The sequence below is a fragment of the Agelaius phoeniceus genome, chromosome 28 (genome assembly GCF_051311805.1).
Source record: "Agelaius phoeniceus isolate bAgePho1 chromosome 28, bAgePho1.hap1, whole genome shotgun sequence".
Taxonomy (NCBI): domain Eukaryota; kingdom Metazoa; phylum Chordata; class Aves; order Passeriformes; family Icteridae; genus Agelaius; species Agelaius phoeniceus.
In genome coordinates this window covers 5,948,270-5,972,509 of record NC_135292.1, presented here as the reverse complement: position 1 = coordinate 5,972,509, position 24,240 = coordinate 5,948,270, and the positions used below count along the sequence as shown (strand labels likewise).

Below are 24,240 nucleotides of genomic sequence, written 5' to 3'. Positions count from 1 at the left end.
AGGTGGTTTTATTTTGATATTGGTTTTTGGATTGTTTGGGTTAGATGATTTAAAAATGGGATTTTTATAGGAATTGAATCAGCTGAGAAGGTGGCACTCGGCAAACAGAACTGACTGAAAATGAACGGGACAGAAATCAGTAACTCGGAAAGTTTTATTTGCTATCAAATACATCCCACACACCCAGCCCCACACAATCCCCATCCCATTGCTCCAAATTGGGATCCCACTTCTACCAATCTCCTTCCAACTCCATCTCAACTTGACAGCTGCGCAATGGAGTGAGTTTGGCCTGGGATTGAGTTTTTGGAGGAAGGAACAAGCAATCTGAGGTGGAATTGAGCCCTTTTGGGTTAAAATTCAGTTATTTTCAGTGGAATTTGAGTAGTTTTGAGGTGACTGTTCCATCCCAATGGACTTTTGGAGGACAGAGAGATGGAGAAGAGAAAAAAATTCAGGCCAAACCAAAGGAGAAGCAGCCAGGCGTGTTCCCAACATGGATCACAGGGAATGTGAGTGACCAGGGCTGTGCCCAAAGTGCCTCCTCCAGTGGGGGATGGAGCTGCAGCAGCGCACGAAGCTCTTCCCGCACTCGGGGCACTCGCAGGGCTTCCCTTACCGGTGCCTCCGTTGGTGTTGGGTCAAGTGAGAGCTCCTGGAGAAGCTCTTCCCACACTGGGGACACTCGTAGGGCCTCTCCCCTGTGTGGATGCGCCGGTGCCTGACGAGGTGGGAGTTGTACTTGAATCCCTTCCCACAGTCGGGGCATTGGAATGGCCTCTCATCTGTGTGACTCTGATAGTGCAGGAGGAGAGTGGAGCTGGTCTGAAACCTCTTCCTGCATTTATCACACTCGTAGGGCCTCTCCCCTGTGTGGATGCGCCGGTGGGTGACGAGGGCGGAGTTACGCTTGAATCCCTTCCCACAGTCGGGGCATTGGAAGGGCCTCTCCTCTGTGTGACTCTGATAGTGCAGGAGAAGATGGGACCTGGTCTGAAACCTCTTCCCACACTTGGAGCACTCATAGGGCCTCTCCCCAGTGTGGGTCCTCTGGTGGCTGATCAGGCTGGAGCTCTGGCTGAAGCTCTTCCCACACTCCCCACACTCGTAGGGCCGTTCCCCAGTGTGGGTCCTCTGGTGCCTGATCAGGTTGGAGCTCTGGCTGAAGCTCTTCCCACACTCCCCACACTCGTAGGGCCGTTCCCCAGTGTGGATCCTCTGGTGGCTGATCAGGTTGGAGCTCTGGCTGAAGCTCTTCCCACACTCCCCACACTCGTAGGGCCGTTCCCCAGTGTGGATCCTCTGGTGGCTGATCAGGTGGCAGTTCCACCTGAAGCTCTTCCCACACTCCACGCACGTGTGGGGCTTCTCCCCATCATGGAGCTGCTCATGGAGCACCAGCTCCGAGCTCTGCCTCCATCTCCGGCCGCCTTCCCGGCCCAGGCTGGCTCTTTCCCCCTCACGTCCCCGCCATCTGCGTTTGCAGCCCCTCCTCGTGCGGCATCTCCGGGCCTTTTCCTCCCCGTTGGCTTCCTGCGCCGTGGAGCCGCTCAAAACGGCCTCTGCCACCAGGTTCTGCCGCGGGCATTTGTCCTCCCTGCTCTCCATGCTCAGCTCCTGCTCTGGGCGAGGAAGGACAAGGACAGCATGGGATTTGCCTCCGTGCCACAGGCAAGGGCAACGAGATCCCCCCAGGGCTGTGCTGCAGCCGGGGGCCGTGCTGGGCTGGGAGATGGAGCAGCACAGAGGGGAAAGGGGCATTCATCGCCAGCTCGCGGCTGTGCACACATCACAAACAGGACTGGACTGCTAGGAACGCGTCTTGAGCTGTTTTATTTTTCAGCATCAGTCTCATTTCTTGGTTATGCCAATGGGAAGATGCCAGCAGCTCACATCCCAGGTAGCAGAAAAAAACCTTAATGTTAAAACTTACTTTAAAAGGTTTTTCACCAATCACACAAAGCAAAAGCATATTGACAGTGGTTCCATCCAAGCACTATTGGTTAAAACCATGCTCCATTACTTCAAACACAATACCTATTTGTAAGCCTTACAACACGATGAACAGAGCTCCATTATTAAGCTTGGAACTTCCTGATATCTTGCTATATATACTTTTCTGCAGGTTAGGGAGTTAGTATAGATAAGTGTTAATGCACAGACCGTTGTTCTAATGCTCCTTACTTTCTACTTCTTTTATAATTTTTTTGCTGACCAATCTTATGGCTGCTGCAAAGCTATAATCACAGTTCTCCTGTCTCTGAGGCTTGTCTTTTGAAGCTTTCCCAAAACCCTCTAAATTTAAGCATTCCAGAGACACTGACTTCCTCCTCACCTGCTTCAGTGCCCTGGAGCATCTTCCTCTTCCTCACAGCCTCCCAGGGGTTGGCAATGGGAAATCCTGGTTTGGAGAAAACAAGGGATGAGCACATTGAGTTTCAAGGTCCCTCTGCCCAAGTCCATCTCTACAAGTCACCGGCCATCTGGGCTCCAGTAAACCCTCCCAAACACCAAGATGCAGCCCTGAAAAAGCCTCCCAGGAGTTCCCCGTCCCTGGTCCCTCCCCTTTGGTGTTCAGGGGTTCTACCCTGTCCCAGCTGCTGGGGTCACGCTTGGATTGGGGGTCCCCCTTCTCCTGGGTGCCCGCCCTGCCCAGGCTGCTGGCAGTGCCAGCAATGCCAAAAAGCTCCCCCCTCTTGGCTCTCCCCATTTCGGGATGCCGGGGCTCTTTGGGCTCCCGGGCTCCCTTCTCCCCTCATTCTCTGCTCTGCGCTGCAGCGGCTCCAAGGAGTCCCCCCTGCCCCTCTCCAGGCTCTTGAGGCTCCCGCCAATGGCGGCGCTCCCCCCTCTCTGGCCTCCCCACTTTGGCCTCCTGGGGCACACAGGGCTCTGCTCCTCCAGGCTGCCTCTGCCGGCAGCCGCCACCGCCACCCCCCGATGTCCCCCCGAGGGGCCTTTTCCGCTCAGCCTTGGACTTCTTCATTCTCCAAACATCCCCCCAAAAACCCAACCCAGGGACCCCCCGGGATATCCGGGCCGGGCTCCCCCTCCCCGCTCACCGGAGCCATGGGGGGGGGCGATGATCCCACAGGTGGGGGCTGCGAATTCAGGCAGGGCTCGAGACCGCGTGGCTCCCGCAGCTCAGCCTTGATCCGCCCTGGTCCCTCCTCTTCCTCTTCCTCCCGCTCCTCCTCTGTCCTATCTCCACCTCCCTCTCCTCCTCCCCCTAACCCCGCCTCCTTCACTGCTCTTTCTCCTCCCGCTCCTCCTCTTCCATCCCCCCTCCTCCTCCTCCCCTGTCTTATCCCCACCTCCTGCTCCTCTTCCATCCCGCCCCTTCCATTCCTTCTCCCCCTCCTCCCCCCTTACCCCGCCTCCTCCTCCCCCTCCATCCCTGCCCTTCCCTCCCTCCTCCTCCTCCCGCAGCAGCAGCCACACCCTCGGTGCCCCGTTCCCGCAGCCCTCGCAGCCCGCGGCAGCAGCGGCCATGGAGCCGGGACAGGTCGGCATGGGCAGCGCGGGGCTCTCGGCTGCTCCCAGCCGCTGCGGGCGGGGGGAACCCGGCCCGGGCCAAAGGAGAGGCAAACTGGGAAAACTGGGGGCAGATCACAAAGCTAAGAATGCAGCAGAAAATGGAGCTGAAAGAGTTTCTTTAATATTAACTCCAAACGAGGAAAAACTGGAAATTCCAAAGTTTAGGGAAGCCAAGAAAAAAGAATTAAACAAGATAGGAAATGAACAAGATAAATCAGGGAAATAGAAACTTCTACATGGAAGACAATTACTTAATAAAATGTGCTTACTAGGAAAATATCAGAAGACGTGCATCAGAAACCCCACTGGCATACTCAAGCTTTGTGTGATCATTTTTTAAGGAATTTTGGGTGCACTGGGATTTTTGGTGTAGCAAAGCAAGTCACTGAAAGATGCTTAATTTGCCAAAGGATAAATAAAAAGGTGATGAGAAAAACAACATTAGGAGGTCATGAGTTAGCTCGTCGACCATTTCAAAATATCCAAGCAGAAGTTTAGATTTGTTAGGTTCTGGATTTATTTGGAAAAAAAAACATTTAATCTAGAAGAAAGAGAAGATGCCATATGTTAGACAGGAGATTTTAGGAGAATAAAAATCTTTGAAGTATCAGAAACAGCCGAGGAAAAAACCAAGAAAATAAAAAGGGGAAATGAAAGGGAGGGGAACAAGAGGAAAAGTCAGAAAGAGAGTGGGATCCTCTGCAGCTCTTGCCCCCTCCGTTGGCGGCCGAGGCGCCTGTCCCGGGTCCCGGCTCGCTGCCCGCCTCAGCTCCGCCTGCCCCGGTTTCCATCCCAGGTGCGGGCTCACTGCCCAGGGCAGCTCCACCTGCCCCGGCGCTGGCGGTGAATTTGTGTGCCCTGGCCCCACTGCCCGGCCCGCGGCCGCTCTGCCGGCCATGCTGGGCAAGATGGGGTTGCTCTGTCCTGCCGCGTGGGCCGAGGTCACCGCGCCGACCGCACCGAGGGCGGGTCCCAGCCATCCCATCCCCGGCTGCCCTGCCCGTGCCAGCTGCGCTGGGCAGCGCCGCTGCTGCTGCCGGGGTCTCCCACCTGCCTTTTCTCTGCCGGGAGCTGCCGGATCAGCCGCCAGAAGCCATGTGGGGGCTGCCCACGCTCCGGCTCGGCCTCCACGGGAAGATCCCCCTCTGGCGATTCCGGCAGCACACCCTGCCCACACTCCGACCGAGCCTCGGCGGGATATCCTCCCCTGACCCCTCCTGCTCTGAGTTACGTCCCCTTGGTAACCACAGCTCCGGCTGTTCAGGGAAAATCCCTCTCTCTACAGGAAGCACCTTATCGAAACACTAGGAGCTCAGTTAAAAGGCAGCCCTCTCCAAATTCTTTCTCAAAACACGGGAGAAAGGCTACAGAAGGTAAAAAAGTGAAAGAGTTAGATGAAGGGATTGCTCTATTGCCGTGAAGAGAGGTTCCCATGGCAGGGATGCGCTGCCCCGCCCCGCGGGAGCCACCGGCGCCCCTGCCGGCCGTGCCCGGAACTGCACCCAAGGGGAAAGCGCCGCAGCCGAAAGGCCGGGACCGGCTCCGGGCTCTGTTTGTTGGCACTGCCGGAGCTGTTGATACACACTACTATTATTATATTATACACACTAGTAAAGAACCGTTATTCCTAATCCCATATCTTTGCCTGAGAGCCCCTTGATTTCACTATCCTAAAAATTAAGAGGGAGGGGCTTTGCATTCTCCATTCCAAGAGAGGCTTTTTCTGCCTTCCCAAGCAGACACTGTCTTGTAAAGCAAGACAAGCACCCACAGGCACTGAGGGGGGCTGCAGGAGGGGCAGAAGAAGGCCCTGCAGCACTTGGGCACAAAGGCCCAGCAGGTGAATGCAAGAAGGGAGCAGCAAAAGGCCAAGCTGAAGGCAGAGGCCAGGGCAGAGCTCCTACAGCCCCTGAGGGATCAGCCCCAGGGCCCAAGGGGGCCCCAGCACCCAGGGCACGGCTCGGCCACAAGCACCCGGCAGAGGCATTGCCCTCCTCGGCAGGGCACAGCCCACCCAAACAGCCCCTGGCAAGGAATCAGGGCTCCGGCTGCAGGGCACAAGGACACTGCAAGCAGAGACAGCAGCACCCTCAGGACCAGCAAGTCCAGCCCGTGATGGACATGGATTGGCAGGGCTGTCACAGCTCCCATCACACCAGGGACCCTCCACACTGGAGCCCTTGAGAACATTCAGCTCGGTCTGCATTGAGAGGAGGCATTTCCTGATGGACACAGGGGCCTCTCAATCTGCTCTGAATCTTAGACCTAAAGGGGAAAATAGTACAGGAATATTTTAATTTTTAAGGGAATGAGTGGGAAAGATGAGCAGGTATGATTTGTTCAACCACTATTAGAAGCTGTGGGGGATAGGTTTGAAATAAATGAATTTCTTTTTCTTCTTCCTGTGATTGTAATTAACTAGGAAGGAGGTTGAGAGCTGGATTTTAATACTGTAAAAAGGGATACAGAGGCTAGTTCTGTTGTACCTCTGTGTCAAAAGTCTGACAAGGCCTATGCTGAAGTGAACCCAGAAGTGTGGGCAGCCCCAGGGAAATACAGAAAATTAGATATGGAGCCTCTACAAATTAAAGCAACCAGGACAAGCAATACCCTGTTCCAAGAGAGGGAAGGAAGGGCTCACAGCCTGGTATTGAGTCCCTGTTAAAGGCAGGGCTTTTGGAGCCAAGGATGTCTCCCTGCAACACTCCTATCTTGCCAGTCAACAAACTGGAGGGATGGACACAAGGAGGAAACACAGAATTTTCAAGTGTTAAAATGAAGATTAACTGAGGCGAGTGGCCTGGGCCTTCCAGACAGGGAAAAAGAATTTGAATTATAGGTGGACGTTAAACAGGGTCTTGCCAAAGGAATTCTTGTGCTAAAATGTTTAACCCAGTGGCCAGAGAGCAGCCTCATTGTCTGCAGAATTGTGCAGCCACAGCTTCCGTGGGAGCAGAGGCCTGAAAACTGATGACAACAGGAGGATCTCCTAGAGTTCAAGTCTGGCATCAAGTTAAAGCTTTGACAACCAAAAGAGCCTCTCAATGGATGAGCAGGGCTCGGTGATTACAGTATGAAACTTGTTCAGTGGCACAGGAGGATTCAGAACTGAGGACAGGGCAAGGGTTTAACCCAGCCTCCTGTTTGAACAGCCTGGAGAGGGGCTGGCAAGGAACCCAGGACTGCACTCAAGGGACAGAGCTCCCAAGCCAGGCTGGGAGAGATTGATGGGACATTCCCTGGCCTGAGGGAGACAATGTGTTTGTGGATGGCTCTGCAAGGGCAGCAGAAGGGAAAAGAGCTACAAGACAGGCTGTTATTAAGGAAGGGGAATCAGACAAAGCGCAGGTCACCGGCCCATGCTCAGCTCAACCCGCGGAGCTGTGGGTGCTTGTAAGAGCCTGGCACTGAAATGCCCTGAGCAGGAAGGCTTCAAAATCTTCTGCTGACACCATGGCACCTAACAGGGGGGCAAAAGCAATTCTGACTGCTTCAGCAAGCACTGGATCACTTATTAACCTATTGCTAAAAGAAATAATTCAAAGATAATGGATTGTGGAAGCAATAGATTCAGATGGGGAACTCATTTTACAGGAAAGACCCTTCAGGGGGTTATGGTAGCTTTAGGAATACAATGGGACCTCCATAACCCCTGGCAAGCCCAGAGCTCGGGTTGGGTAGAAAGAATGAATGGGGAAATAAAGAAACACCTTTGGAAGCCGGAGATGGAAACCAAGATGCCATGGGTACAGCTTTTGCCATTGGCCTTGGCAAGAAAAAGAGCCAGACCCAAGGCAGATATTCAATTATCTCCCTTGGAATTCATGTCTGGAATTCCTTACCTGGGCAATTCTCCACCTAGTGCAGGGTGGAAATAAGGGATGTAAATGTAAGGCAGGCTGTAGCCAGGATCCTGTCTCCTGTGGAATCTCTCCCCCAGGAAGCTGGGCTGGCACAGAGCCTGCCCTGGGACTTTGCTGTTGCCAACACCCAGCCAGGCCATCGGCTCCTGCCTAAGGAGTGCAAAGCAGCACCACTGGTGGCCAAGGGGCCCACGCCAAGTGTCCCTGAGGCCAGAAACAGCCGCCAGCACAGCTGAGCACGGGGGGACCCCTCAGCCTGGCCTCAGGGGCTCTGAAGCCCCGGAGATTTGCACTTCCCGCCTGCAGCAGGACCATGGGAGCCGCCCTGAGCCTGCCCTGAAGGCAACGCAGCAGCAGCCAGGGCTCCACAGCGGGCCAAGCCCCTGGGCCTGCCCACAGATCCTCTGCTCAAACCCTCGGGAATCCTGGCCACCCTCCCCTGGCACCTCCAGCCACTGCGGCCAAGCCTCGCTGCCGCTGCTGCAGCTCCAGCGCTGGCTGGGCCTGCACTGCCACAGCTGCTGGGGAGCACCGCGGCACAATTCCACCCTGGGGCTCACTCACACCCACACTCTGGGCTGACTGCGACTGCACTGCTGCAAAATGTACCCATCCTGCTTCTTTTAAATCTTATTTCTCTGCTCAGAAAGGTTTCTCTACTCAAAGGTTTGCCTTTGGGAAAGAAATTTTAAAGGTTTTATTTAAGGGGTTCCCAGTCTGTTCGGATGTTAAACTCATCTCCACCACTCAATGGAGACGAGTTTAACATCCGAACAGACTGGGAATAGCCCAAAAGACACCCACAGAGATAACGACCAGCAACAAAACATCAACGCCCCGCAGCAAACAGCAACCAACAGCTACCCCAGACACTGCCCCCGCACAGCTGGAGACACCTGGTCTGGAAAAGGCTGAGAAGGAAATCCAGGAGTGTGGGCGGAATTCACAGCAGAGGGGAAGAAATCCGAGTCTAATAGGAAACCAAACACTAAAAACTTACACGACTTGGAAGCAATGAACATTAAAGCAGTGGATTTAGATTGGTTCAGACTACGTAAAGTTTAGGAAAAATCGGGTAAAACTGACATGTCATGGAATGATTTTTTTCTGCACAGCTGGGCTCTGTGTGGATGAAAGTATTTCTGTTGCCCATCCTGGCCAGAACCAAGTAATGCCTTGACTCTCTCACACTAAAGAGATTCTTGGAAAGTTTTTGTTTTCCCTACAGTTTCAGTGATAAGATTACAACATGAGAAACATTTTTTATAATAATCCTACTTTATATTGTCAGGTAGGTTTGGGACAGAAGGGTGAGAATCAATTTTTGGTCAGGGTTTTTCCATGTTCGCCTTTATGTTGCATTTTGTAAAATTGAAGAGCTTTAACCGTGATACTTTTAACTCTTAAATAGTTAATACTTTTTTTTTAAAAGCAGATTCCGGGGGGCCACATGTGACTCACTAGATAGCAGCCCATGAAGAGAAGCTTTGGTTCTAGTCAGCCAGGAGAGGAGCTTTAGGAATGCAAATGAACCCTGCTGGGCAAAGCCTGGCCAATGTACCTGGGTCTCTTGCCTGGGGCAGGAATTGGGCTGATTCCCCCTGCCCCTCACCCCGAGCTCTGCCTGCTTGCACTGATGGAATTTGCACAGCTCAAGGCAGAGCCCGGGGTGAGGATATCTGACCCTGCAACAGAAACGGGTGAAGCTGCAAAGGGAAACAGCAAATGGAGAATGTTGGGAAAACTTCACTATAAATAAATGGGGGGAATCATCCCTCTGCCCACTCCAACGTGTGCTGTCACTGTCTATGTTATATGGGGTGGATTAGAGCACTGAGATGTTCTTGCTCCCACAAGTTCCGGGAAATCAGTTGGGAATCCAAGTATTTGATGATTTAATTAGAGACAAATGGTCAATTGATGCAGCCCTGGCTGGAGAGAGCGGCCAAAGATGGGGAGAAGATGAACGGCCAGCAGAACAAATCCTACAACACCATGGACCAGCCCCTGGGAACCCAAACCAATTCATATCAGGAGCCACAGAACCCATTTCTCATTTCAATGGCACCATTAGATTACAAGCTGGCCTCGGAATAACCAACCAGACAGCTCCAGCTCCTGACCTTCCTGCTGAGCAATCCACTGAAATGAGGAACACAACATTTCACCATGGGATGGGATCAGATCATCTGTTAGCAGAGAAAAGAGGAGTTTGTGGAAAATCAAATGACTCAAACTGGTCTTGGCAAATAGATGACAAAGCCAAAGTGGTGAAACAGATAACAAAGGAAACAAAAAAGCAGCTCATGTACCAGTCCAAACGTGGAAAGGATGGGAATGGGACACGGTTTTGTGGTTCCCTGGCAGACCATGGGTTAAACGAATGCTGCTTCTGCTCTGATGTGCTACAGCACCTCTCACCTTTTTACCATGCTCCGCACCTTGAGAGTGCAGCTCATTCAGCAGCTGAGCGAGGGGCCAGGGACTTGTAGATAAGGAAGTAATGGGCGAAACCACCAGCTTCAATAAATGTTATTAATTAACATGGACTGCTGCTCACAGAAAGTCCCGCTAAATTCCTGAACGTCGAGAACAAAAAAGACTTAACAGAGCCGTGAATATCGGCTGTTCTACAAAAGTGGGGGTGCACATTAACGAGGACGTGCAGTTGGCAGATCGGGAGGTCTGAACCTTCCAAGTACCTCAGCCAGTGGGCAAAGGGAGAGGGAGATGAGGCGGGAAAATGAGGATAAAAAGGAGGCTGCGAACTACAACAATGGCAGCGAGCGCACGGCAAATGCGCCACGGCCTCTCCCTCTGCTCAGCAATAAAGTCACTTGTACAGGACTCCTCTGTCTCCTCGGGGCACAGAAACCTCCGGCCACGTGAATTTCCCCGCACAGCCCCGGGCACGGGGCAGCCGCCCCTGTGCCAGCCACAGGAACCGGGCCGAGCCAGCGCTGCTCCGGCAGCGGCTCCTGCCGAGGCAGCGGCCGCAAGGAGACCGCGGGCAGCCGCTCCCGCAGCGCCCTCACGGCAGCGGCACCACGGGCCGGACACGGCACAAGGAACCCGCCTGAGCCCCCTGCCGCCCCCGAGGCCCGCAGCGAGCCCCGAGCCCCCGCACAACCCAGCGCGGCTCCCACCTGCGCTGCGGCCGCCTCCCAGCTCCGCCGCCGCCTCACCGGTGGCTCCCGGTCACTCCCAGTATGGTCCAAATCACTCCCGGTAGGATCCCAGTTGCCCCCGACACGGTCCCAGCGGCTCCCAGTCATGCCCTGTATGGTTCCTTTCACTCTCAGTGGCTCTCAGGAAGAGCCCAGTGTGGCCCCAGTCACTTCCAGGATGAGCCCGGTCACACCTTACCCGATGCCATTTGCCCCCGCTGTGGTCCCAGTTGCTGCCAGTATAAGTCCAGTCACCTCCAGTTTGATCCCAGTTACTCCCAGACACTCCCAGTACTATGCCAGTCACTCCAAGTGTCACCCCATCAGTCCCAGTATGATCCCAGTATGACCCCAGCATGGGGCAGCTGCTCCCAGTATGATCCCAGTTGCTCCCTGCATTATTCCAGTTTCTCTTCTTCACCCCTACTACAGATCTGATCACTCCCAGTATGATTCCAGTCAGTCCCAGGATGATCCAAACCATTCCCACTCCCTCCCAGTCCAATCTCAATTGTCCCCTGCATGTTCCCAGTAGCCCTCAGTGTGGTCCCAGTATATCCCAGTATGATCTCTGCTGCCTCAGTTCTGCTCCCAGTGGGTTCTTTTCCCAGTCTGTCCCAGTCCATTCCAGTCTGTCCCAGTCTCTCTCCAGCAGCTGCTGCCCACCCCCCCCTCCCAACCCCATTCCCGGGCACTGGGACCCCCCCCTGCACCCCCTTATCCTGCACCAACACCCCCCTGCACCCCCTTTCCCGGGTATCCTCCTCTCCCAGCCCCTGGATCCCCCATTTCCGTGAGCCCAGGGAGCCCCGGGCCCCCATTCCCGGCCAGCCCGGGGCACCTCAGCCCCAGCCTCCCTTTGCTGGGAAACCCGGCCTGGGCACGGGGCTCTGCGGCCGCTCTGGGATTTATGATCCCCCAAAGGAAAGAGAGAGAACAGCAGAGAGAGAGCGAGAGAGAAGGAGATTGGGAATCAGGGATCGGGTCCCAGCGCCCAGCCCTGCTCCGCCGGGGGTGGGACCCGCACCCGCAGCAAAAATTGGCTCCGCTGCTCCCGCTGCTTGCCCGGCTTTGGGCCGAGCCCAGCGGGGTCCGGGCAGAGTTTGAGCGCAGGGCCGGGAGTTCAGCAGAGCCCGGCCCGGGGGTCCCGCAGGGCGCGGCCCTGGAGGGTCGCAGACGGATCCCCGAGGGATCCAGAGGGGTGCCAGGAGGGGATCCAGGTGAATTCCCTGGAATTCGCCCTTTCCCCCTCCCCCCGCGCTCCCTCGGGCACTTTCGCTTTCGCGTCTCTGCAGCCGCGATCGGGGACGGCTGCGATGGCCCCAGCGCTGGGGCTGGGGGTGCTCCGGGGGCTCCTGGGGCTCCTGGGGGACCCGGGGGCCGCGACCAAAGGTGAGTGGGACCCCCCGAAACCGGGACCCCCCTGAACCGCAATTCCCGGGCACCGGGACCCCCTTGATCTTCCATTCCCGGGCAGGGGAACCCTCCTGAACCCCCATTTTGGGTCATGCCACCCCCCCTCACTCAACTTCCCCAGCACCGGGACCCCCCTGTACCCCCTCATCTGGCACCGAGATCCCCTGAACCCCCATTTCTGTTCACTGGGACCCCCCTGAACCGCAATTCCTGGGCACGGGGAACTCCCTAAACCTCCATTCCCGGGTACCGGGACTCCCCTGAACCCCCATTTTCGGTCCTGTGACCCCCTCAGCACCCTTTTTCAGCACTGGGACCCCCCTGAACCCCCATTCCTGAGCACGCGGACCCCCTTGAGCGCCCATTTCTGGGCACAGGGACCCCCCTGTACCCCCTTGCCCAGCATTGGCACCGCCCTGTACCCCCTCATGTGGCCCCAGGACCCCCCTGAATCCCCATTTCTGGTCACCGACGCCCCCGGAACCGCAATTCCCGGCCACCGGGACCCCCTTGAATCCCAAATTCCTGGAAGGAAACTCCCCCCGAACCCGCATTCCCCGGCACGGGAACCCCCTGAACCCCAATTTTTGGGCACTGGGACCCCCCTGCCCCCCCTAATCCGGGCCTAGGATCCCCCCGCACCCCCGTCAGTGCTCTGGGACGCCCTGCACGCCCATTCCCGGCCACCTCGTCCTTCCCAGACCCCAGACCCGCCCTTTTCCTCGGCTTTTGGACCCCCAGATCTCCCAAATTTCGGCGTCCCCCCAGTTCTTCATTCCCGGCGCTTCCTGGAAGGGGTTCCAGGGGATCCCGGAGGGTCCCCTGGGGTTCCAGGGGGTCAAGAGACCCCCCTTGAACGTTCATTTTGGGGCACTGGGACCCCCCCTGTACCCCCTTCCTCAGCCCCGATAACCCCTGCACCCCCTTATCTGCAGCCTGGAACCCCCTGAGCCCCCATTCCCGGGCAGGGAAACCGCCCTGAACCCCAATTTCTGGGCACCGGGATCCACTACATCCCCTTATCCGGCACCGAGACCCCCTGAACCTCAATTTTCAGGCACCAGGACCCCTTGAACCCCGGAACTCGGGAATGGAACCCCCCAGAACCCCATTCCTGGGCACCGGGACCCCAGCGCATCCCGTTATCTGGCCCTGGGACCCCTTGCACCCCTTTTCCCAGCACCAGATCCCAGCCAGGCCATTATCTGGCACCGGCACCCCTGAACCCCCATTCCTGGGCACCGGGACCCCACTGCATCCCCTTATACAGCACCAGGACCCCCTGAACCCCCATTCCACTGCACCAGGACCGCCGTGCACCCCCATATCTGAGACTGGAACCCTCCCAAACCCTCCGTTCTCAGGCACAGGGACCCCCCCTGCACCCCCTTATCCAGCACGGGGACCCTCCTGCACCCCCTCATGCAGCACCAATGCCCCCCCGCACCCCCTTTCCCGGCCCTCCCCCTCTCAGACACCCCAGCCCCCGCTTTTCCTTGACCCCAGCACCCCCTGGACCCCCACTCCTGCCTTCCACAGCCCCCACCCACCACCTTCCTCAACACCGGGGGCCGTGCACCCCCTTTCCTGGGCACAGGGACCCCCTTGACACCCCATTGTTATAAAATTGACTCAAAACGAGTAATTTCCAATCAAAGAATTTATTAATTATTGAAGCAGTTATACTACGTAAGCAAAGGCTCAGCGCTGGGCGACAGGGGAGTCTCCGCTCCACCAACTGCCGCCCCAACTAGTTTCTGATTCAGTCCTTTTATCCTCTCCATCCTTCAGGAGTCCATGTGATCTCGGAGTTCTCTGCGCCTGCGCTGGTTGTTGCTAGGGGGTCATCCTTCTGTCTCCTGGTGGTCGGTGATAAAGGCTGCGGAGTCTTCCTCAGCCGCGTCTTCTTCACCCTATGTCCTTATTTGGTGACTTCTCTGTGGAAAATTACCAAAATCTTATGATTAACGCAATATGTGCCCTATCAAGCTTAAGGAAGCAAATGTCCTGCCTTGCAGACTGTGCCCTATCAAGCTTAAGCAAGCAAATATCCTGCCTTGCAGACTGTTTATCTGCCCCTGCCCCTTCCCCAGCTTTTCCCTGGTCGTTATCTCTGTGAGTTATCTGCTTGTACCATTTGTCATCGGGAAAGGTTTCCCTGCTGGGTGTTAATCTGCCCCTGCCCTTTCCCCAGCCTTTCCCTGGTCGTTATTTCTGTGAGTTATCTGCTTGTACCATTTGCTGGGTGGGACTATGTGTGGGCTCCTGCAACCCCTTCCCTGGTTTCCTTGTGGCTCATATCTCATGAAGTAGTACAGAAATAGTCAGCGACAACTCTTGTAACACACTGGTCTCTTTTTCATGACGAACAAAATGTAGTCCCTCATCTCAATCCCCCCTTTGTTTTGATACTCAATTTTGTTCGTCAAAACGCTCTAATTCCCTTTTGCTGAGCTCCAGAGATTCTTCTGGATCATCCATCTTCAAGGTTTCGTATTTTGCACGTGTGAGCATAAGGTGAGCAGCTTCTAATCTGCCTTTTACAATGCTAATCAATTTATTAAAAATACAAGGGCCAAACGTGAGTCCCAATAGTAAGAGAAGTAGTGGACCCGCTATCGTTGATAATAAAGTTGTAAGCCAAGGAGAATAGTTAAACCAAGATTCATACCAGCTTTGGTGTTTTTCCCTTTCTCTTTGTCTTCTTTCTAGCCCCTCCCTTAGTTTTGCCATTGAGTCCCGTATAATTCCGCTCTTGTTTACATATGTGCAGCATTCTTCTCTTAAAGCAGCACATAGTCCTCCTTATTGCAGGAATAATAGATTTAACCCCCTTCGATTTTGTAAGGCTACCTCTGCTAGGGAATCTAATGATTCTGTGAGGTCTTTGATGGAGGTTTCGATCCTCCTGAGGTCTTCATCTACAGAGGCTCTTAGTTCTTGGAATCCTCGGTGTTGCTGTATGAGTGAGGCTATTCCTGTTCCTGTCCCGGCTGCACCTATTCCTAGTAACATTGCTACAGTGAAGGTTGTGAATATTTCCCGTTTCACTATGTGGGGTCCTATATTTTGATATTGTTCATAAACATACTCTACGGGGTGGTAAAGGACTCTGGGTACTATCAATACTTGAATACAAAAGTCACTGGATTCATTAAATCGGTCTATATTTATACATGGGGTGACTCCGAGAGTGTTACAGACCCATTTAGTATTTGCTGCTGGCAGTATCCAGCTGGCAGGTTTCTTAGGGTCACTCAAATTCCCCATAACCTGACATAGATGTCGTTTTTCCACTGGTACTCGTCCTATACATCTTCCTCTCCCCGTTACCCTTGCCAAGGTTATCCCTCTCAATTCTTCTCCTTCTTTTTTCCATAGGCACCTAGCTGGGTTGGTCCCATTTACTCGTCTGCTTTTTGCTGTTACCCCTAGGGCTTCATAGAACGGGGGGTTTACGGTGTAATACAGCCAACATTCCTCAGTTAGATTTGGATGGGTCTCATTCAGGACTAGGAAAGTGGCCTGTAATATTTTCCACAAGTCCCCTTCTCCCGGGTTTTCAGGTCCTCGGGTCGAATCAGTAAAGTTTTGCTTATACATTTCTGGAAGACTAGTGGTTGGGGCTGTTTCTGATTCATTTCCATTATTTTCTCCTAGCGTTAGTTCTCCAGCTATCGCCTGGTTTGGTCCAATTGGTTCGGGGTCGTGTGGCACGGTTGTCTTTTGGATTATAAAGTGCCCCCCTCTGTCTGTCCCTGGTTCCCATAATCGGGCTCCCCACATTTTCCCTAATAACCAGACTTGGTCATGTGGTTTTGTCACATTAATGTAAATCATATTGCATGTTCCATCTAACCCTCCTTCTTTCTGGGTATATGTGGAAGTGGGCTGTGTACCCCTCTATGGACCCCATCCAGTTCTGATAAACCCGTCCTCGTTCCCCCCAAAGGAGCTTACTGATACACAGTCCCAATAAGCACAGTAAAAGTGTCCTGGATAGTTACAATACCCTTTTCCCGGGTTTGAGCTTGGACAAAAATAATATCCAAACTGATTTAAACATGGATTTACAGGTATTAAATCACACAAAGTACATAAAAAGCTGGGTGCGCCAGACGTGATTTTGGTCTGGATAACATACTGGTCTTCCCATCTAATCAGTGACCATTTGAAGGGTTGATGTGACTACCCTTCTGCCCCTGAACTTGTTACAATGCACCAGAAAAGAATTAAGGCTTGTAATTTGGGGCTGTCATTGTCAGAGCTCAGGTTGAATTTTACCTTTGGTTTCCCCAGTGGTGGGTTACCAATCCTGGGGCAGGACGGCCAACATTTCCTGGACATCCCATATGGGGGTCGGGGCTTCCGACGGACTCCACTGGTTATTACCTCTCTGCCTCGCCCGACGACTCGGTTGCTGCGAGCCTCGGGGTTTGCCATCTTCTCGGCAGCAGGGGTATTCTTCAGGAGCCGGATAAACCTCCCGTTTCCACTTTTTAGCACTGGCGGCCCAGTTATCAGCTTTTATTAATGAGAGGTCACGCCGCAAATTGGGGGCTTTCTTCCGACACACCACTTCCAGGATGTCCAGGAGAAAGGGGATCGGTTCGTTAGGGTGGTAGCAGAACCGATCAGGATTTACCCCTTTGGAAAAGGTTTCCCACCACTCGTCAGATCCAAGCTTTACCTCCCCCGTACCAACTCTGCTACTAAGAATGATAGAAGTTAGTCTCCTCTCTTTCTCATAGCACGGCGTACAAATTCCCCTAGGTGTTCTACCACTCCGACAATGAGACCACCAAGGTTCGTGACACAATTTACAGGAAAAGCATACAAGGGGGTGACAGTCACAATCTAACCAGTTACACTTTACCCTAATATCTTTGTTTTGTGCTTTTTCTCCCTCCCATGGGTGCCCTTTATGTTCTAATCTCGGGGACTTAAAGTAGGGCTTTCTCAACTCGTCCTCTAAGAGTTTGCAATATCCAAGAGCCTCCTGATTCCCTATTAGGTGGGTTTGGAGATAATGGTTATCTCCAACCCAGATTACTATCCAAATCATTTATCAGTTCGTTTCAGCTTTAATTTGGTTTCTCCCGGGAGACTGCAAACCTCCCAGCTGTGAGGGGGTTTTACCGGTCCTTTTATGCGACTAGCATGAGTCCATCCTTTTTCAGCGGTTCGTATGGCTGCTTCTGTGGTGAGGAGTACTTGGAACGGTCCTTCCCACCTTGGAGTCAAGGGGTTTTCTTTCCAGCTTTTCACGAGCACCCAATCTCCTGGCTGTACCTGGTGTAAGATAAAATCTAAAGGAGGCCGTTGTGCTAACATACCTTTTTCCCATAATGCCTTTCTGTACTTTGTCAATTTCACCAAATATTTTTGCGTACATGTGTCATTAATGACAGGATGTTCGTTAGGATTTTCTAGGTTATACGGCATCCCATACATCATTTCAAAGGGTGATACCCCTAAATCAGCTCTAGGTCTTGTTCTTATATTTAGCAACGCTAGAGGAATACATTTAACCCAGGTCAAATTGGTTTCTGCTACCAGTTTGGTCAATTGCTTTTTTATTTCCCCATTCATTCGTTCAACTCGTCCAGAGCTCTGGGGATGCCAGGGGGCATGTTGTTCCCACCGTATGCCCAGAGCTGTTGCTAAGTTTTGGGTAACTTGGGAAATAAAATGCGGCCCTCTATCTGAGTCAATGACTTCTGGGACCCCGTATCTCGGGATTATCTCTTCCATCAATATTTTCGTAACTACTTTGGCTGTTTCTCTTACGGTTGGGAAGGCTTCCACAAAATGTGTTAGGTGGTCCACCAAGACCAAGAAATATTTGGTTCTCCCTACTTTGGGGAGCTCGGTGAAATCTATCTGAATGTGGGAGAAAGGCCTTTTCGCTAGCGGTCGGCCTCCCTCCGGTAATTTTCTCAAATTTTTTCTATTTACTTGTAAGCAAATTAGGCATCCTCTGGTTACTTGTTTGGCAATGTCCCAGATTCCCACACTCACATACTTTGCAGCAAAATAATCTACCAGTCCCTGTGATCCCCAATGTGTTTTTTGATGTATCTTAGTCAGTAATCTATGTGCCAATGCTCTAGGTATTATTTCTCTGCCATCTGCTAATTTCCATGCTCCTTGTGCATCCCTTTTAGCTCCTAGTTTTTGTATTTTATTCTCTTCCTCTTTATTAAACTTGATGTCGGGGTCAGGTTCTGGCGTTTGGGAGTGTTCTATGTTTTCCTGCAAAGTGAGGAGTCTCAGGGCAGCCCGTTTAGCCTCCTGGTCAGCTGCATTATTTCCCCTACTTCTCAAATCCAGTCCTTTCTGGTGACTTTTCAGGTGAACTATAGCTATTTTTCGGGGTTTTCGTAGGGCACTGAGCACGTCTAATATTAATTTACGGTGAACTAAATCTTTCCCTTGTGAATTTATTAGTCCTCTTTCCTCCCATATTTTGCCAAATGTATGGACTACCCCATAGCTATATTTCGAGTCCGTAAAAATAGTCCCATCTTTTCCTGTTAACCATTCCAGGGCTCGTAGTACAGCATATAGTTCACATGCTTGGGCGGACCAGGATCCACTAAGGGGTCCCGATTCTATCACTTCCAGGTTGGGTCCCCTTATTATAGCATATCCTGATTTTCTCCTTCCCTCAACTACTCTGGAGGATCCATCCACAAACAGTCTTTCTCCTTTTTCCAATTCTTCTTCTTCCAAATCTGGTCTGATTTTTGTCTGTTCTTCTATAGTCACTATACAATCATGTGTTAGTGCTTCTTCTGGTCCTCCATATAAGAAGGAAGCTGGATTTTGGATATTAGTAGTTTCTAGAGTTAAATTTGGAGCCTCAATTAATATTCCTTCATATTTTAGAAGCCTTGCGTCTGAGATCCATTTTTCAGCCTTTTGCTGTAAGACTCCCCGTATGTTATGGGGGGACAGCACTTTCAGGCTGCTATTAAATGTAATTTTCCGGGCTTCTTCTACCAAAAGAGCACATCCTACAATTGCTTGTAAGCACGTAGGCCATCCTCTGCTTACTGGGTCCAAGATCTTTGATAGATAAGCCACCGGTTTCCTTTTCTCTGCCCATTCTTGAGTAAGGACCCCATATGCGACCCCCTTGTCTACGTTTATGAACAAAAAGAAGGGTCTATTAGTATTAGGTAAACTTAATACCGGGGCATGGATTAGGCTCTCTTTAAGCTCTTGCAGCCTTTCGGTGTCCTCCTGATCCCATTTTAGGAGTCCCTCTTGAGTAAGTTTCTGATACAAGAAAGTCGCCTTACTACTGTAGTTTTCAATCCATTGTCGACAATACCCAGTTAGTCCAAGTATTTGCCTGATTTGTCTCTTATTTCTTGGAATTGGTAATGCTAAAATCGCCTGTATTCGTTCGGGGTCTATTCTCTTCTCTCCTTTCTTTAGATAATGGCCTAGGTATTTTACTTCTTCTTCGACAAATTGTAGTTTTGCCTTGGAGACTTTCAATCCCTTTAATCCTAAAAAGTTCAATAACTTAATACTTTCTTTCCGTACATTCTCTTCCTGCTGCCCCGCCAGGAGTAGATCATCTACGTATTGGATTAATGTATCCCCTGGCCCCACTTGGTAATCCTGTAAAATTTGCTCTAAAGCCTGCCCGAAGAGATTAGGGGACTCAGTGAATCCTTGAGGGAGTACTGTCCATCTTAATTGTTGTCTCCTTCCCGTATCGGGGTCTTCCCATTCAAATGCAAAATAATCCCGGCTTTCTTTAGCCAAAGGGCATGCCCAAAAGGCATCTTTGAGATCTATAACACTGTACCATAAATTCTCAGGCCCCAGTTTAGTCAAGAGGGTATAAGGATTTGCCACCACCGGGAACCGGGCTACAGTTCGCTTGTTTATTTCCCTTAAATCATGCACCAATCGATAGGTGCCGTTTGGCTTTTTAACTGGTAGGATGGGAGTATTGAAGGGAGACATACAGGGTTCTAACAATCCATTATTCAACAACCTTTCTATTTCTGGTTTTAATCCTCGTCTCCCTTCTGGGGATAATGGGTATTGCTTAATTCGGACGGGGACATCCGGATTTTTGATAGTTACCGAAAATGGAGTGATTTTTAGCTGTCCCACGCTCTCAGGCGTGTACCAGACTTCGGGGTTAATTCTCTTTTCATCTTCTACCCTTAAAGGGCATAATTTAATTTTTAATTCCTTATTATCTACACCTATACTAATCCCTAATTCTATAATCATGTCTCGCCCGAGCAGATTATAATCTGACTCGGGTACCAATAATAGATTTCCCATCCCTATTTTGGATCCTGATTCTATAGTCACATTTTTTATGATTTGTACTTCAAAAGGTTCCCCTTTTGCCCCTATGACAGTGGCAGTTTCTTTAGAGATGGTACATCCTTTTGGTAGGTTCTGTACCGTGGATCTTTCTGCCCCCGTATCTACCAAGAATTCCATTTCTTGGTTGTGGGGACCCACTTTAAGTTTTATCAAGGGCTCTTTATGATTTTTCCGGGTCCCCACCAAATAGAGCCCCTGACCCCCCTAGTCCATTTGGAACTGCTTCTCGTCTCTGATTCGGACTCTACATTCTCGCTTAAAATGCCCTTTTTTTCCGCAATAAAAACACACCTTCACCCCTTCTGACTCCCCTATACTTTTCTCTTTTTGTTCACTGGAACCTCCCTTTCGCCCTTCTCTTTGGTACCTCCCCCCACCTGTTGCTGCGACGATCAACCTTACTTGTCTGCGGTCTCTTTCGTCGTCCCTATGGACATATACTTTCTGTGCCTCCCTAAGCAGTTCATCCAGCCCCCTGTCCTGCCAGTCCTCTAATTTCTGGATTTTCTTCTTTATGTTGTCCCACGATTTTAAAACAAAATGGACTTTCAGCATTGACTGTGAAGTTTGGCTATCGGGGTCCATTCCGGAGTACAATTGTAAGTTCCACCGTAATCTCTCGAGCCATTCCGTAGGCGACTCGTCCTTCTTTTGCCTATCGTTGAATGCCCGATCTATATTTTGCCCCCTCGGGACTGAGTCCCTAATCCCCTGAATAATTATGGTCCTGCATATGTGTTCTATGTGCCGCATTTTGGTGGTCCCAATGGGGGTTCTGTAGGGGCCATTTAGTGTCCGCAGCCGGGCCTTGGACATGCTGCGTGTCCCAAATACACATTCCTTCCCTTCTTATCATATTCCGTTCTTCAGTAGAGAACAGAATGCCCAAAATGGTCTGCATTTCTTCCCAGGTATAGATGTTTGGTCCTAAGAACTGGTCGACCCTCTCGGCTACCCCAAAAGGGTCCTCTAATAAATGTCCCATGTCCTTCTTAAAGTCTCGTACATCTGCCGAACTCAAGGGGACAGTAATAAATCCTATACCCTCCTGTGGTCCACCCATGGGCATCTCCCGTAGAGGGAATAGCCCCGTCTCAACCCTACTGCGGCTCCTTGTAATTGGGCCTTGGTAACCGGTTTGGTTAACCTCCCCTTGGTTACCCTCTTCATCATTGTTCGGTGCAGGTGGTTGTGGAGGTGGTGGGGCATTGGGTGCTAGCGGTGGGACATATGGGGGCGGTGCTATAATTAAGTCGCCCAAATGATTGTCCCTCTTCCCCTTTTTGTCCGGATCCCCTTTCCCTTCTCTTAATTGGAAAACATACACTTCGGGTCTTGCTACCCATATTTTAGCATAATCACTCTCCTCTTACGAGAAGGGCTCTTTAGAATTTACCCATAGGTTCAAGTCCTGTCGAACCCAGTCTTCAGATGATCCAAACACGGGCCAAAAAACTTTTTTGGAAATCTCTTTCCCACCCCATACTTCCATGCAATAATGTATCATTCTGGCCCTATCCTTAGTCTCGGTCTCCGGGTAATGCTTCCAATTACTAAGCATGAATCCTAGGGGGCTGTCCCTTGGAATGGGGGGGAGTTTGACTTGGGTTGGGGTCTTGCTTTTCCCCTGCCCCATTCGTCCGGAGTGCCTTCTTTCACTCTCAAATTCCTTTCACTTCCCCTTTTTTGTGGCCCGAGCCCTCACTGGTCTACGGGAACCGCACTACTCAAGGGTCCGCACTAACTTGGAGAGTCCGGCTGCCGGCCCTCCTCTCATTCACACTTGTCCACCGCCACACTCCGGGATCCCAACCCCGCCCGAACGGATTCCCTTTTATACTTACGCGTCCTGCGTCTTCGTCCGGACTCCGTGCACAGATTATTAAGGGGTTCACCGGTATAATTTGTCCCGTTTGCTTACTAGTATATATTTTAGGGTCGTCGGTGAGAGTGGCGGAGGTTCTCCCAGAGGGGCCACCCGGAAAGCACTGGATGAGGCGCCCCCCACTCTGGGTAGATCTTACCCGATCCAAACTCTCATCCGAGTCACGGCACCAAATTGTTATAAAATTGACTCAAAACGAGTAATTTCCAATCAAAGAATTTATTAATTATGGAAGCAGTTATACTACGTAAGCAAAGGCTCAGCGCTGGGCGACAGGGGAGTCTCCGCTCCACCTACTGCCGCCCCAACTAGTTTCTGATTCAGTCCTTTTATCCTCTCCATCCTTCAGGAGTCCATGTTATCTCGGAGTTCTCTGCGCCTGCGCTGGTTGTTGCTAGGGGGTCATCCTTCTGTCTCCTGGTGGTCGGTGATAAAGGCTGTGGAGTCTTCCTCAGCCGCGTCTTCTTCACCCTATGTCCTTATTTGGTGACTTCTCCGTGGAAAATTACCAAAATCTTATGATTAACGCAATATGTGCCCTATCAAGCTTAAGCAGGCAAATGTCCTGCCTTGCAGACTGTTTATCTGCCCCTGCCCCTTCCCCAGCTTTTCCCTGGTCGTTATCTCTGTGAGTTATCTGCTTGTACCATTTGTCAGCGGGAAAGGTTTCCCTGCTGGGTGTTAATCTGCCCCTGCCCTTTCCCCAGCCTTTCCCTGGTCGTTATTTCTGTGAGTTATCTGTTTGTACCATTTGCTGGGTGGGACTATGTGTGGGCTCCTGCAACCCCTGCCCTGGTATCCTTGTAGCTCATATCTCATGAAGTAGTACAGAAATAGTCAGCAGACAACTCTTGTAACACACTGGTCTCTTTTTCATGATGAACAAAATGTAGTCCCTCATCTCAATTCCCCCCCATTTATTTATAGTAAAGTTTTCCCAACATTCTCCATTTGCTGTTTCCCTTTGCAGCTTCACCCTGCTTTTTTTAAAAAAAGTATTAACTATTTAAGAGTTAAAAGTATCACGGTTAAAGCTCTTCAATTTTGCAAAATGCAACATAAAGGCGAACATGGAAAAACCCAGACCAAAAATTGATTCTCACCCTTCTCTCCCAAACCTACCTGACAATATAAAGTAGGATTATTATTAAAAATGTTTCTCATGTTGTAATCTTATCACTGAAACTGTAGGGAAAACAAAAACTCTCCAAGAATCTCTTTAGTGTGAGAGAGTCAAGGCATTACTTGGTTCTGGCCAGGATGTGCAACAGAAATACTTTCATCCACACATAGCCCGGCTGTGCAGAAAAAATCATTCCATGACATGTCAGTTTTACTCGATTTTTCCTAAACTTTACGTAGTCTGAACCAATCTAAATCCACTGCTTTAATGTTCATTGCTTCCAAGTCGTGTAAGTTTTTAGTGTTTGGTTTCCTATTAGACTCGGATTTCTTCCCCTCTGCTGTGAATTCGGTCCACACTCCTGGATTTCCTTCTCAGCCTTTTCCAGACCAGGTGTCTCCAGCTGTGCGGGGGCAGTGTCTGGGGTAGCTGTTGGTTGCTGTTTGCTGCGGGGCGTTGATGTTTTGTTGCTGGTCGTTATCTCTGTGGGTGTCTTTTGGGCTATTCCCAGTCTGTTCGGATGTTAAACTCGTCTCCATTGAGTGGTGGAGATGAGTTTAACATCCGAACAGACTGGGAACCCCTTAAATAAAACCTTTAAAATTTCTTTCCCAAAGGCAAACCTTTGAGTAGAGAAACCTTTCTGAGCAGAGAAATAAGATTTAAAAGAAGCAGGATGGGTACATTTTGCAGCAGTGCAGTCGCAGTCAGCCCAGAGTGTGGGTGTGAGTGAGCCCCAGGGTGGAATTGTGCCGCGGTGCTCCCCAGCAGCTGTGGCAGTGCAGGCCCAGCCAGCGCTGGAGCTGCAGCAGCGGCAGCGAGGCTTGGCCGCAGTGGCTGGAGGTGCCAGGGGAGGGTGGCCAGGATTCCCGAGGGTTTGAGCAGAGG

The 24,240-nt window shown here is 51.5% G+C and overlaps 1 protein-coding gene across 1 annotated transcript in view; it reads right to left on the bottom strand.

Moving 5' to 3' along the window:
• Window positions 1–381: 381 nt before the first annotated feature.
• LOC129126583 (uncharacterized) overlaps window positions 382–24,240 on the bottom strand; it is a 311,266-nt gene continuing 287,407 nt past the window's right edge. The window contains exon 7 of the mRNA XM_077191255.1: window positions 382–1,336. Coding sequence (XP_077047370.1) covers window positions 616–1,336 — 721 coding nt within the window. The 3' untranslated portion in view covers window positions 382–615. The remainder of the gene's footprint in view (window positions 1,337–24,240) is intronic.